Raw genomic sequence first — 12,739 nt, forward strand, 5'->3', positions numbered from 1 at the left:
GGCAGCAGGTACAGATTTTTCTATTTATTTATTTATTTCAATAGTTTATTTTTTGCTTACATTTTTACATTCATATCAACACAACAAAATATTTATGTTTTGGGGGTTCTCAACCCTCGGACTTCTGCCCACCCTCCTCCCCGGTTTTCCATCATTGCCTACTATATTTTCTGTGTCTTTATATCTTTATCTAATTTATTCATCTCCCTTGTTTCAAAATTTACCCTAATTGCATCACTGGTGCTATTATAAGCCTGCTAATGTTTTTAAGTGTTTGCAGTGCTCCTTCAGGTATTCCACACAATTAATTCATTCTTTTTAAAACCTTTTGTCTTCTTGGTGTCTGATCTTCCCTGTCATTTTCACCATTTTGGTATAGTCCATCAATTTCACTATCCATTCTTCTTTCAATGGGGTTCTTTCTTCCTTCCATCCATGGGCATATAACACTCTCGCTGTTGTTGTCAGATACATGAATAGGGCCTTTTTCTCTTTTGGGATTTCTTCTCCTATTATACCCAATAAAAAAGCCTCTGGTTTTTTTACTAAGTGTCATTTTAAACATTTTCTTTAATTCATTATATATCATTTTCCCATATGCTTTTGCTGATTTATAGGTCCACCACATATGGAAAAATGTACCCTCATTATCTTTGCATTTCCAACACATATTCAGCAATTTTTTTGTACATTTTTGCAAGTTTTACTGGAGTTAAACACCATCTATACAGTCATACCTCGGGATGAATATGCTTCATGTTGAACGTTTTCGGGTTGTGCTCCGCGGCAACCTGGAAGTAACAGAACACGTTACTTCCAGGTTTCGCCGCTCGCGCATGCGCAGACACTCAAAATGACATCACATGCATGAGCGGAAGCGGCGAAACGCGACCTGCACACTCGCAGACATGCAGTCGCGTCTTACATTCCTTTCAGGATGCGAACAGGGCTCCAGAACGGATCCTGTTCGCATTCAGAGGTACCACTGTACATCATTTTCATGTACTTTTCCTTTAACACACAGCATGCTGTAAACTTTATATCAACCTTCCTTAACCATGCCTCAGTTTTTTCCTCCAGGCAGTGGAGGTTTAGATCAGAGACATTTTCCAAGGGGCGTAGTTTGTCTTCATTGGCTTGTTCTGCAATGCACTCCTTGTCTGCCTGACTTCTACTCCATCCATAACCATGTCTCATGACTGTGGTCCATTTCACACTTGCCTCCTCTCTAGGGGCTAACTCTTGTTGGGCAACTTGTCGAAGACCCCTCCTCCCCCTTCTTAAGGTTTATTACCAGATTTGTGCCATATAGGCCTTCAAAGAGTGGACACCCCTTATAAAAAACAAACAGGGGCCTGTTTCAGAATACTGTCCTCCAGCAAATGTTGATGACTGATGACAGCTATTAAATAATTTGGATTGAAGTGATGGTGATCTGAATAAACGGCTACCTTCTGATTTTTCAAATGAAATGTTGTGTTAATTTTCTCTCCCCCCCCCCCAGCTTTGCCAGCCAAGCTTGCATTGGTTTCCAGGAATTTGGTGGAACCAGGCAAAACAGGATGATGATGAGCGCTTCTTTCCAACCAATGAACGTAGAATGGCTGCATTTTTGCTGAGTTCCGTTGATGGTTGTTTGTAGATTCATTGTTTGCTTTCTGTATGTAGAGAAGTGTGTGTGTGTGTGTGTGTGTGTGTGTGTGTGTGAGTTTATTTTAGAGTTCTGCCCACTTCCTGGCATTTGTCTGTTTATCTTTCTTTAGTTCGGGAAGAGCAAGGACAACACAAAATTTTGACAAGGGAGGAACTAGAATTTTTCTACAGCACTCATGCGATGAGCGAGTTTCTAATGTGAATATATACAAGTCTGTTTATAGTAATGGTTTGGAATAAGTTAACTTAGCAAGGTATTTTTTAAAAAATAAAGTATTAAAGTAAACCAATATATCATGTTAAATATTTCTTCTGCTAAACATAATAAAACAAAACCATGATTTTATACAACTGATGTGCTACAATCAGAGATGTAGTCTCAGAAGGCCTGATGAGATGGTCTGTTGTCAGTTCCCCATAATGGAGAGTAGGAAAATCAAAGCTGGAACTCAAAGGAGGAGATGGATTGTGGAAAAATCCAATTCAGTTTGCATTTAAAACATGAGCCTACTCAATCCGCACTTCAGTAATAGCCATGGGTTCTGGAATTATAAAAGTGGAAGAAGAAAAATTTCTCTAGCAATTTTCTGTATGCCATGCATAATTTTATACACTTCTGTCATGTTGCCTCTTAATTGACTTTTCTCTAAACTAAAGAAAATGCCCAAATGCTGCAATCTTTCCTCATGGAGAAGTTCCTCCAACCTGGGCTGCTCTCCTGAAAAAGGATCCACAGTGGTGCTGGAGGTCTCCATAAAGTCCTAGTCCACTTCCTTGGATGAGGCCCACCCCTGGGCTCCATCTGCCTGATACATTTAAAGCAGTATCAGGAACACCAAAATCCTAGGGGCAGAGGTGCCTTCGGCCTCCTCAAAACCTGCTGGCCCTCTCCATGTTGAGGGGGCGGAAATGGCTGAGCATGGAGCAGTTCGGTGGCTGGCTCCTCCTGAGCGCAAGAGGGGAAGCCATGCCACACTGGGCTCCGTCACACGTGTGACGTCACGCACGTGTCATGTGTCAGGTGCATGACATCGCATGTGTGTAGCGTGTGACAGGCACATGATCTCACACACGTGCAACATGCGCCACACACTGGACGTCACACTCATGTGACATGCACTGCCTGCCCCCCAATCCTGGGTGCAAAACAGAGCCTCATACCACTTTAAACAGTCATTGCTTCCCCCAAAGAATCCTGGGAACTGTGGTTTGTAAAGGGTGCTTAGTTGCTAGGAGAACCCCTAGTTCTCCTACAATTCCCAGAATGCCCTGGGAAAACAGATTGATAGTTAAACCACACTGAAGTTCCAGCTCCCATCGGCCCAGCCAGCATGACCAGCAACAGCTGAAAGACCACTGGCGACTCATCCAGTTAGAAATAAACCCACCACTACCCAAACATCCTGTTTTACTGGAAGGTGAAACCATTTTTTATCCTGCACAGCCCTTCGAACAGAGGACTGTTTGGGGTAACTGACTCTTCCAGAAACATGATGGGGTGAGGGGGGCCCCTAAATTTTCTGTGATATAAGCATGCAGCTTGCTGATTCTTCCCATTTTAATTCATATGTAGTGCACCTCAGCAATGAGAATTTTGGGAAATACTAAGATGGTCCTTGCTTATTGTAATACGTTGGCTCCAAAAGCTTTTCTTGGAAATTATAGTGTTGCTGAATGAATGACTGAATCATGTTGGCTCCTGATACAAAACGTTCTGAAAACTTAAATTACCATCAACAGCAAGAAAGGAAATAAGGAACATACTTGCGGCTCTCAATACCCAAAAGGCATTCCAACAGCTGCCAGAAAGTATCAGCCTTGTTTAATACAAGACCATCTTCCTGTTAAATAAAACAGAGATGTTAATGTGGAATAATGGAGCAATTATGTAGAATCTGATAGCAGGAGGCGAGCTGAATGGGAATGACAACTAACCTCCCCATTTGTAAATGGAGAACCAGTCTACTGGAACTGCTGCTTGTTAGCCAAACGCAATTACAGAGTTGTATTCACAACGCCAGAGTGCAGGGACATTGTGGATCTTGTTTACAGATAGATCTTACAAGAACTGAGCAGGAAAATGATGTCACTGTAGCTCATCTTCAAATCCGGAATACACTGATCACAGGTGAAATGCTTTGGCTTAGCTGAAAAATGAAACTCAGAGCCCCATTCCACAGGTTTCAAAATTGGTAGGTCTGTAGGGTCCTTCTATTCTGCAATTTGCAAATGTGTGTTGTGCACCATAGTCTATATAATAATTGCAAATGTGAGTTTTTAATGACTGCTTCATAATTGGCACATCATTTTTTTTAAAAAAAAAACCCAGCTAAGCCTTAAAAATTTATAATGAAATTTTTGCAGGAAATTAATACTCATAATCCCTACTTAAGTTTATAACTATAGCCTGGATAAGACATAAGCAGAATAATCCTGTATTCATATCATGGCAGGAGTAGAGGAGTAGAGGCCCTGGCACATCTGTACCAAGTAAGAGGAGCATTACATACTGGCCCAATAGCCTGAGTCAACCAACTCTTTTGTCCCTCCTCTCTTCCCTGCAACCCATGTGACACCCTTTATGTTGCTTGATAGGTCAAGCCAGCCGAGTAAAATCCTATCAGGACTCAATGCCCTCTCCAGTCCTCAGGGACTGTGCGAGAACAACATTTGACGCCCTCCCCGCAGACCTTATGGTGCTGGCTTAAGCTAGACTTTGGGAAAGAGCATGATTAATATTAAAATGTATCTGGGAGGGATTATCGGTTTGTTTTCCTTTTGTTTTTATTTTTGTTTTGTGTTTTGATTTTGTATTTTTGTGTTGTGAACCACCCTGCGATATTCAGGTGAAGGGTGAGATATAAATTTAATAAAGAATAATAATAATAACCCCAATCTTCCACTCCCTAGCAACACAGAAACAGTGATTGATCTTGCATCCAGGAGAGAGTGGATCTTGAACAGGAAAGATAGTTTTGTTTTATTTGTGTGTGTGTGTGCGCGTGCTTTACTGTATTATAGATAACCTACAATATCCTACTCATATTGAAATATTGCTCCTTGATGAGGCCAAATTTAGATGCACAAAATGTTTAGGGATATGTGTCCCCCTGAATCGTCCCCCCCCCCCAGAAAAGAAGTACTGTAGATAACTATGTTTGTTTAATTGTTCACCGCCGTACGAGAAAATTCACAAAAGGCAAGCAATACAGTTATAAAATAAAAACAAGGTAAACTCTAATCCAATATAAAAAGGGTTGTGTATGGGGTCGCTCGAGTAAAGCTCTTGACAGCAGAATAGCAGATGCAGGGTTGTTTATGACACACACTCCATGCTACAGACACCTTCACCTGTTGCACAACTGTCTGTCATGAAACTTGCACCTGGAGCAAGTAGCTTAACAGCCAGCCTAGAGGAGCAGCTGCTCTTAGCAGCATCACTACTACGGCTTATGGGGCAAGACCTACTCATGGTTTGCATGTAGCAGGATGTGGGGTGGATGCCGTACTAGTGGGAAAGCAACCCGTGGAGAGCAAAGGGAGCCATTGGCCTGGTTCACACATAACACCAAGACATAGTTAATGTTAACCATAGTTAATAAATCATAGTTGAAGCTGTGGTGCCTGGCAGATGACCACCTAAACCTAATGCCACAGAGCAGCCAAGCCTAGAGAGCTGTTGGGATTCTTTTGCTACTCTTCACTCGTGGCTCCGTAGCTTTTGGTCAGAGATGGTTTATTAATCACGATTAAGGAGGAGGTTTGAGTTTGCACATAATGGTAAGCTATGGTTAATGTTCCAGGAGGTTTGTACACTAAACCTTGGTTAATGAGAGAACTTTAACCATGGTTAATAAGCCATAGTCCAGGTGCTCATCTGGGTTCATCCATAAGCCATGGTTTAATAAACCATGTTGTTGTTTAGTCGTGTCTGACTCTTCATGACCCCATGGACCAGAGCACGCCAGGCACTCCTGTCTTCCACTGCCTCCCGCAGTTTGGTCAGACTCATGTTTGTAGCTTCGAGAACACTATCCAACCATCTCGTCCTCTGTCGTCCCCTTCTCCTTGTGCCCTCCATCTTTCCCAACATCAGGGTCTTTTCCAGGGAGTCTTCTCTTCTCATGAGGTGGCCAAAGTACTGGAGCCTCAGCTTCAGGATCTGTCCTTCCAGTGAGCCCTCAGGGCTGATTTCCTTAAGAATGGATAGGTTTGATCTTCCTGCAGTCCATGGGACTCTCAAGAGTCTCCTCCAGCACCATAATTCAAAAGCATCAACTGTATAATAAAGCACTGGACTTCGCAATCGTAATCTGAGGCCCTTTTTCGTGTGGCCCCTCCACAAGAGGTCTGTGGGCGGGTAGCAACACAAGAACTGGCATTTTCTGCGGTGACTCCCCTCTTATGGATTGCTCTTCTTAGAGTGCCATTGTTATATATATTTAGGCACCAGGCAAAAAATATTCTTCTATAACCAGGCCTTTGACCTTGAACTATCTGTGGCCTTTTAGAAGTGGCTGGGATGTTTCTAATTTATTTCTTTTTTCCCCTCTTGGATTTAATGTATATCAATGTGGGTAGTTCAGTCTGTCAATTTGCTCGGTTGCAAATTGCTTGGAGTTGCCTGGGCAAGAAAAAGCAAATGATAAATTCAAATAATAATACGTTTGTAAATGGTCCAGGTTAATGTAATCATCACATTTTGTATTTTCTACACTTTTGGCTCCTTGTGACCCGACTATTTACAATTCCCTCCCCCCCCCCCCAGTTATATGTATATGCACCTGCAACGTGGGACAAAGTGGGGTGTAGCCCATGATGATAATAATAATAATAATAATAATAATAATAATAATAATAATAATAATTTATTATTTGTACCCCGCCCATCTGGCTGGGTTTCCCCAGCCACTCTGGGCGGCTTCCACAGAAACCAAAAACACTAAAATATCATACATTAAAAGCTTCCCTGAATAGGGCCGCCTTAAGATGTCTTCTGAATGTCAGGTAGTTGTCCATCACCTTGACATCCAATGGGAGGGCATTCCACAGGGCGGGCGCCACCACCGAAAAGGCCCTCTGCCTGGTTCCCTGTAGCTTCGCTTCTCGTAATGAGGGAACCGCCAGAAGGCCCTCGGCGCTGGACCTCAGTGTCCGGGCAGAACGATGGGGGTGGAGACGCTCCATGAAAGCTTATGCCTTTCTAAATTGGTTATTCTTTAAGGTTCACAACTCTTTGGTAATTGTTATTGCAACAGATTAACATGCCATGCCACTAGAAACCATAAAAGAAATACCATATTTTTTGCACCACAACACTCACTTTTTTTCCTCCTAAAAAGTAAGGGGAAATGTCTGTGCGTGTTATGGAGGGAATGCCTACGGGTGGAATGCCTATGGATTTTCCTCCTCTAAAAACTACGTGCGTGTTATGGTCGGGTGCGTGTTATAGAGCGAAAAATACGGTAGGTTTTAATATTGCGTTCATCTGATGCAGTGGTCTCTCGTCTACCCGGGTACCCAATGTGGAGAACCTGTCACAAAAAAAGAGTTGGGACTACAACTCCCATAATGCCTGAGCATTGTGGATGGGGCTGATTGTGGATGGGAGCTGTAGTCCACAATATTGGATGGCACCACATTGGCTACGCCGCTGCTTATGAAGTCTCGAAGGTGCCACAAGACCCACAAATGTTGTCTCTCCCCCTCCCCCCCCTAAGATCTAGATCCTCTGCTTTCCCATAACGGGAGCAGCCAGCTCCTGCCCGGGAGCGCCGGCAGTAACGGGGGAAAACCTGAGAAAGTAAACGCAACGCAACAAAAATCGCCCACCTCTTACAATAAAAAGGAGCGGGCGGTGTGGAGGCGGGGGATCCCTTTGCAATTCTCTCTCTCTTTTGCAAGGAGGAGCCTGGATCAACACGGGAATCTCCTGCGCTGGGGCCCAACCCTTTTCCAAAACGAGAAACGCCGCAGAGCCCAAGCGCAACATGCACGGGCGAGCCGACGCCTCCGCCTTGCGCAACTTCCCCCTCCCCGGCCATCCCAGGAAGCGAGCTATTGGAGGGCGCTCTGCACACGCTCAGAGGCTCTCTTGGCTTCTTTTCCCCGCCCCTTTGCCCTGGCCGGCCCAGCTCATCCGAGCTCTTTGCTCCACCCCGGGCAGACTCCGCCCTGCGCGCCCTGCCCTCTCCCCTCCTCGCTCGGAGGCCGGCCTTGCGCCCTCCTTCCTCGGCCTCGCCTCTCTTGGGGAGGCGGCGAGGAGGCCGTCCCGGAAGGCTCGGGGGCCGGGCCGCTTGCGTCGCTTCCCGTGGGCTGGCGAAGGGAAGGGGAGAAGCGGAGGGAAGGGGGGAGGCGCTGCCCATGCAGAGCAGGCAGCAAGAGCCGCCGCGGCGCTCCGGGGAGCAGCCGGAGCTGGAGCAGCGCAGGGCAGCGGGAGACGCCGTGGAAGAGCCGGAGGAGGAAGAGGCGGAGGAGCCCGGCCGGGCCCGGGCCCCCTACGCCATGGAGATCGAGAAGGAGTTCCGCCGGCTCGACCAGGCCGACAGCTGGGCCGCCATCTACCAGGTGAGCCGGGGCCGGGCGCGGAGAAGAAGCCAGGCGGGCAGCGCCGGCGCCCGGGAGCGCGACCGAGCAAGCTCGGGCTCCTCCGTCCTCCTCCGCCGCCGCCGCCCCATTGTCCGCCCTTCCCCACCTCTCCACCCCCAACTCCTTTTTCTGCTGCCCTAGAAACTCGCCCCTTGCCTCGGGCTCCTTGCCCCTGCTCCTTCCTCTCACTCATAATAGAGTTTTGTGTTACTTTAAAAAAACCTGCATTTCTCCTCAGCCTTAATTTTGGGTTGTGTGTGTGTATGGAGAGCCCCCCCTCCTCCTGCCCCACTTTCTGCCCCCCTTTCCCTTGTTGCTTGGCTAGCATGGAAGACATAGAAGGGAGCGCATTGTGTGCACTCGCCGGTTTGGGTCAGCTTCCCTTTCGTGGCATCTCCCTGTCATGTTCTGTCGAGCCCTTTAGAGATTATGCTGCTACAATTGTGGGTTTTGTTGGTGTGTTTTATTTTTATCTCATTTCTAACACATCTGCTTTGGGAAGCGTGAGAGAGGCTCCGTTGTTTTTATCCTTGTTCTACCCCTCGAAGCAATGCTCTTTCTTTCCAAACCCCTCCGGCGTCTCTGCCCCCTTGTACAAGGTTTCTTGGGGGCTGGGGAGGGGGACTGACTCTTGGCTGTGTGCAATCTGCTTAGGATAACTCTTTTCTCCGTTTGTTCTTCCCTAATTAACAGCTTCCTACAACAGGAATAGTCGAGCCCATCGTTCTGCCCTGCCAAGAAATAATTCTAGTAATCCCTTTTCCCCTTGTGAAGAAGAGTCTTACTCTACTTGTCTTCCAGTAGTCTAGGTTTAGAATTAAATAACATTTTTTACATCCTTCCCCGGCCAAGGACATTAAGAGTTGTTTGCGTCTCAATTCCACAAGCATATTTTGCTTTATTGTCCTATATTCCTATATATTCTTGTACTAATAAGGGTAGCCTACCTATAACCTGAATATCTTTTTGTGTGTGGATATTTTGTGATATATTCATATGTATTAGCTTGAAACTGTTTTTTTTATCCTTGTTTTTTTGTCAGTCTTTATAATGCTGACTTTAATTTTGAAAATGTTCCCTAACGCTATTGCATAACAGTGGTCTGAAGATTGGAGTCATGCTCATATATTTAACAAGTTTTTTGGAACAATTCTCTTCTCGAGTAAGTTGCATTAGGTAGGAAGTAACAGGCAAGAATAGTCACTGAAATCAGTTGCCATTGTTATAAAAAATGATTGTATATCTTTTAATAACCATGCACAAATACTTGTACAAATATTTTGCTGCCTTGGGGTTTTGGGTGAATCAATGGTGTGGTTGAGAGGAGAGCTTTCTCCCCAATTCTTTAATGAGCATCTGTTTTGGCATGGCGTTTGTAAGATGTGTTTTAATGGATATTGATGGGGTTTTAGTTCATACGCTGCCAGGCTAAATCAATATGTGAGATTGGGCTTTGCTACTACTCCCTTTGCAGGGGAGGTGAATGTATTTATACCTTGCCCTGGGGCTTTTGGAGAATGGAAAGGTTGCAAAATCAATTCCTTTCCTTCCGGTTATGTTATGAAGGATTGAGGGAAATATTTTGCATAACTTGGAAGGTGAGCAATGATGTTTGCACCACTGAACTAGAAATCAAGACTGCAGGTCTTTGCAGAGTTAAGCCCATTGATTTCAGCTGGTTTCAGCACACCTAGCTGCAAGTAGGATTGGGATGCACAATTGGTTTAGGTTTGTGCATGCCTTGGGGTTGCTCTTTTTCCTGCACTGCAGAGGGTTGGACTAGATGACCCTTGGGGTGTCCCTTTCAATTCTACAATTCTGTGATTCTTCTTGTGGCATTTATGTTCTTCAGTGTGAGAATTTTGTTACCCCCCCGCCCAAATGTCCTTGGAACAGAAGATACCGTGAAGGCACAACACTCAGAAAGGACTTTGCAAAATGCATTAGACCAGCGTAGCTGTTACTCTTGCTTTAATCTAATTTTGTCCTTTCCTCGTAGCTTCGTTGTATAGTATCACTTGGATGGTAAATTATGTCAGCCAAAGTAAGGAAATTAGGTCAAGGTGGCTGCTCCACTCTCTCTCTCTCTAGTCTTACACCATGTGCTTTGCATAAAATCGCTCCTTAATGTGGTAGCACTTCACAGCATTTGTGAGCACTTTGTTGCTAAAAGCACAGTAGGCACATTTAAGAGAGTGCTGCAAAACTTAACTGCTAATTCTTAGAAAAATGTCTACACTTGTTCCACGATCGCAGCTTCAAGTTCAGTTCAGGTCAGAAATAAACACTGGCATCTTTTGGCCTTGGAGAAATGCGTCTAAATGTTTTCTCTAGTGCACTTGTCACTGAAGAACACTTAAATTCTCACCTGTACTGGGGTCAGTAGAGCTGTCAGGTATTGAATAGACCATGAAGCTGAACTGCCTAACCTCCCCCATCCCACCCCCGCTTCAGTCTTACACAGAGTCATCCAGTTCCTGAATAAACCAGCAAACTTCACAGCAGTTTTAAATATTTAGGTTCACCAAGTCCTTCAGTGGAAATGTGGGCGAATTGCTCAGTTTTGACACAAAGGTACATGCTGCATGTGGGATCATTGCCACGTTCTTTTATCAAGCCAGCTTGCCTTTGCAGTAAATTGTTCTCAAAAAACTCCTTCGTTTTCAAAGGCTTTCCTCAGTCGTCTGTTCATCTGTCCTCCCCGCACCAAAAAACAACCTTTGCCGCAGTGGTCTTCCCTTCGCTGTTTCCAAATCCATTCGCTTCATCTCTGCGGTGCTGGACTTTGGGGGCTTCTAGGTGGGCTTCCAGGTGTGTGTGTGTAGCACCCATAAAACAAACAGACCTGTGACCTGTGGTATAGTCCATGTGGCAGAAGCAAATTACGAATCAGTGGGATGGCACCTTGCCCCACAGCTGTACAGTGGTACCTCTACTTACGTTCACCTCCAGTTACGTATCCTTCGGGATACGTAAGAGGCAAATCTGGAAGTATTTTTCCGGGTTTCGCCGCTCTACTGCCGCATGCGCAGAACTGCTCTACTGCCGCATGCGCAGAAGTTGTCCCTCCACTTGCAGAAACCTCAGGATCCGACCAGAGCTCCGGAATGGATCCCGTCTGCAACCGGAGGAATCACTGTACTCCTTCCTCTCCACTTCTGGTTTAGCAATAACGTTTGCAGCTAACCTTGGGAAAAGATGCTGTTGGAATAAGATACTGTTCATCCTAGAAGGCAGGAACGAAGCACCTGTGGCCCTCCACAGGCTGCTAGATCAAGCCAATGTCCCATCCATTCTAGCATCCCTATCGGAAGTCTGCAAGTGAACATGAGCCACAGCAGTCTTCCCACTTATGGCTCCCAGCAGCTGGTATTCAGAGACATACTGCCTCCAGTCGTGGAGGCAGAGCGTAGCCATCAACTCCCATCCTCCCTGACTTTTGGCCATTCTGGTTGGCACTGGAATTGGAATCCAAAACATTGGGAGAGCCGCAGGTCCTTTGCCTGAGAAACAGCTTCATCAGTTGCTTTTGGGTTTAGAATCCAGTTGCTGCGGGCAGTCCAAGTGTTAGAAACTGGGATAGGAGCCAAACAGTTTCTGGGATCTGGATTGTGGGTGCCAAAACAGAATGTCTAGTCGCCGTTTTGGGGGGTGGGGGGGGCAACACTTTTTATTTATTATTTCGATCAGCACAAACTAATACACAATTCGCATAAGTGACGCAGTGTTGATATCACATTTTTAGCAGAAATTGTAAATACATGTTTCATTTGGTATTTACAATAAAAATATTGGTACCATGCTTCAGTTTTCAAAACCCTCAACTCTTTATTGTGAAACATATATGTCGATCCTTAACGTATACTGTATATAAGCCTCACCCCCCCCCCCATTCTGACTGTGAAAAGTTAAAGAGCGGCTTATATTCGCGACATTACAGTATGCAGCCAGGAGCACAGGGCAAACAGCGCCAGGAGCGCAGCGACTGCCCAGAGCGTAGTCCCTCGTCCCCTCTCCCAAGGCTGGGAAGGGAGAGAGCAATGAAGGGGCAACGCAGCGCGGCTCCCCCCACCCTGCCCAGTGTGCAGCCAGGAGCAGTGAGGAATGGAGCGGCTTATATCCAGGTATTTTTTCTCTCTTTTTCTCCCCCCGCTCCCCAATTTTAAAGGTGCGGCTTATATTCGGGCCAATACGGTACTTTGAGACTTCAAAGCACATTCATTTCAGTAATCCTTGAGTGCTAGCCAGGTGCAAAAAATGGCACCCAGACTTCGGTAGGTGCTCAGAAATGGAGAATATTTAGGCACCCTGCTCACTTTGAACCCAGGCTGGCACTAAATAAATATTAATAATGTAGTACAGGCAACTCCCAATTTACCTAGGAGTTACCTTTCACGGCACTGCGTGTTTAAGTGAAATTGTATATATTTGAAACACCATTGAAAACGGCCTGAAAAAGCCCCATTTTCCCCCACTGCCCGGTTCCCCCATATCAGAT

The 12,739-nt window shown here is 45.5% G+C and overlaps 1 protein-coding gene and 1 long non-coding RNA gene across 4 annotated transcripts in view; one reads left to right on the plus strand and one right to left on the minus strand.

The window, feature by feature from the left end:
• Positions 1-766: 766 nt before the first annotated feature.
• LOC309534405 lies at positions 767-7,772 on the minus strand. 2 transcript variants are annotated; one of them, XR_014220685.1, is made up of 3 exons: positions 7,493-7,772; positions 3,418-3,494; positions 767-2,195 (listed from the first exon to the last, which is right to left on the minus strand). It is a non-coding gene; the product is annotated as an uncharacterized lncRNA (long non-coding RNA). The 2 variants fall into 2 exon arrangements; XR_014220686.1 differs by having other exon boundaries at positions 7,486-7,772.
• Positions 7,773-7,912: 140 nt separating this feature from the next.
• PTPN1 (protein tyrosine phosphatase non-receptor type 1) overlaps positions 7,913-12,739 on the plus strand; it is an 88,531-nt gene continuing 83,704 nt past the window's right edge. Inside the window, exon 1 of one of the 2 annotated variants that reach the window (XM_082226214.1) lies at positions 7,913-8,220. In XM_082226214.1, the coding sequence (XP_082082340.1) occupies positions 8,017-8,220 (204 nt within the window). In that variant the 5' untranslated portion in view covers positions 7,913-8,016. The remainder of the gene's footprint in view (positions 8,221-12,739) is intronic. The other variant, XM_082226213.1, reaches the window with a different exon arrangement.

Source organism: Podarcis vaucheri, assembly GCF_965113315.1.
Source record: "Podarcis vaucheri genome assembly, chromosome: 6".
In the NCBI taxonomy this organism is placed as follows: Eukaryota; Metazoa; Chordata; class Lepidosauria; order Squamata; family Lacertidae; genus Podarcis; species Podarcis vaucheri.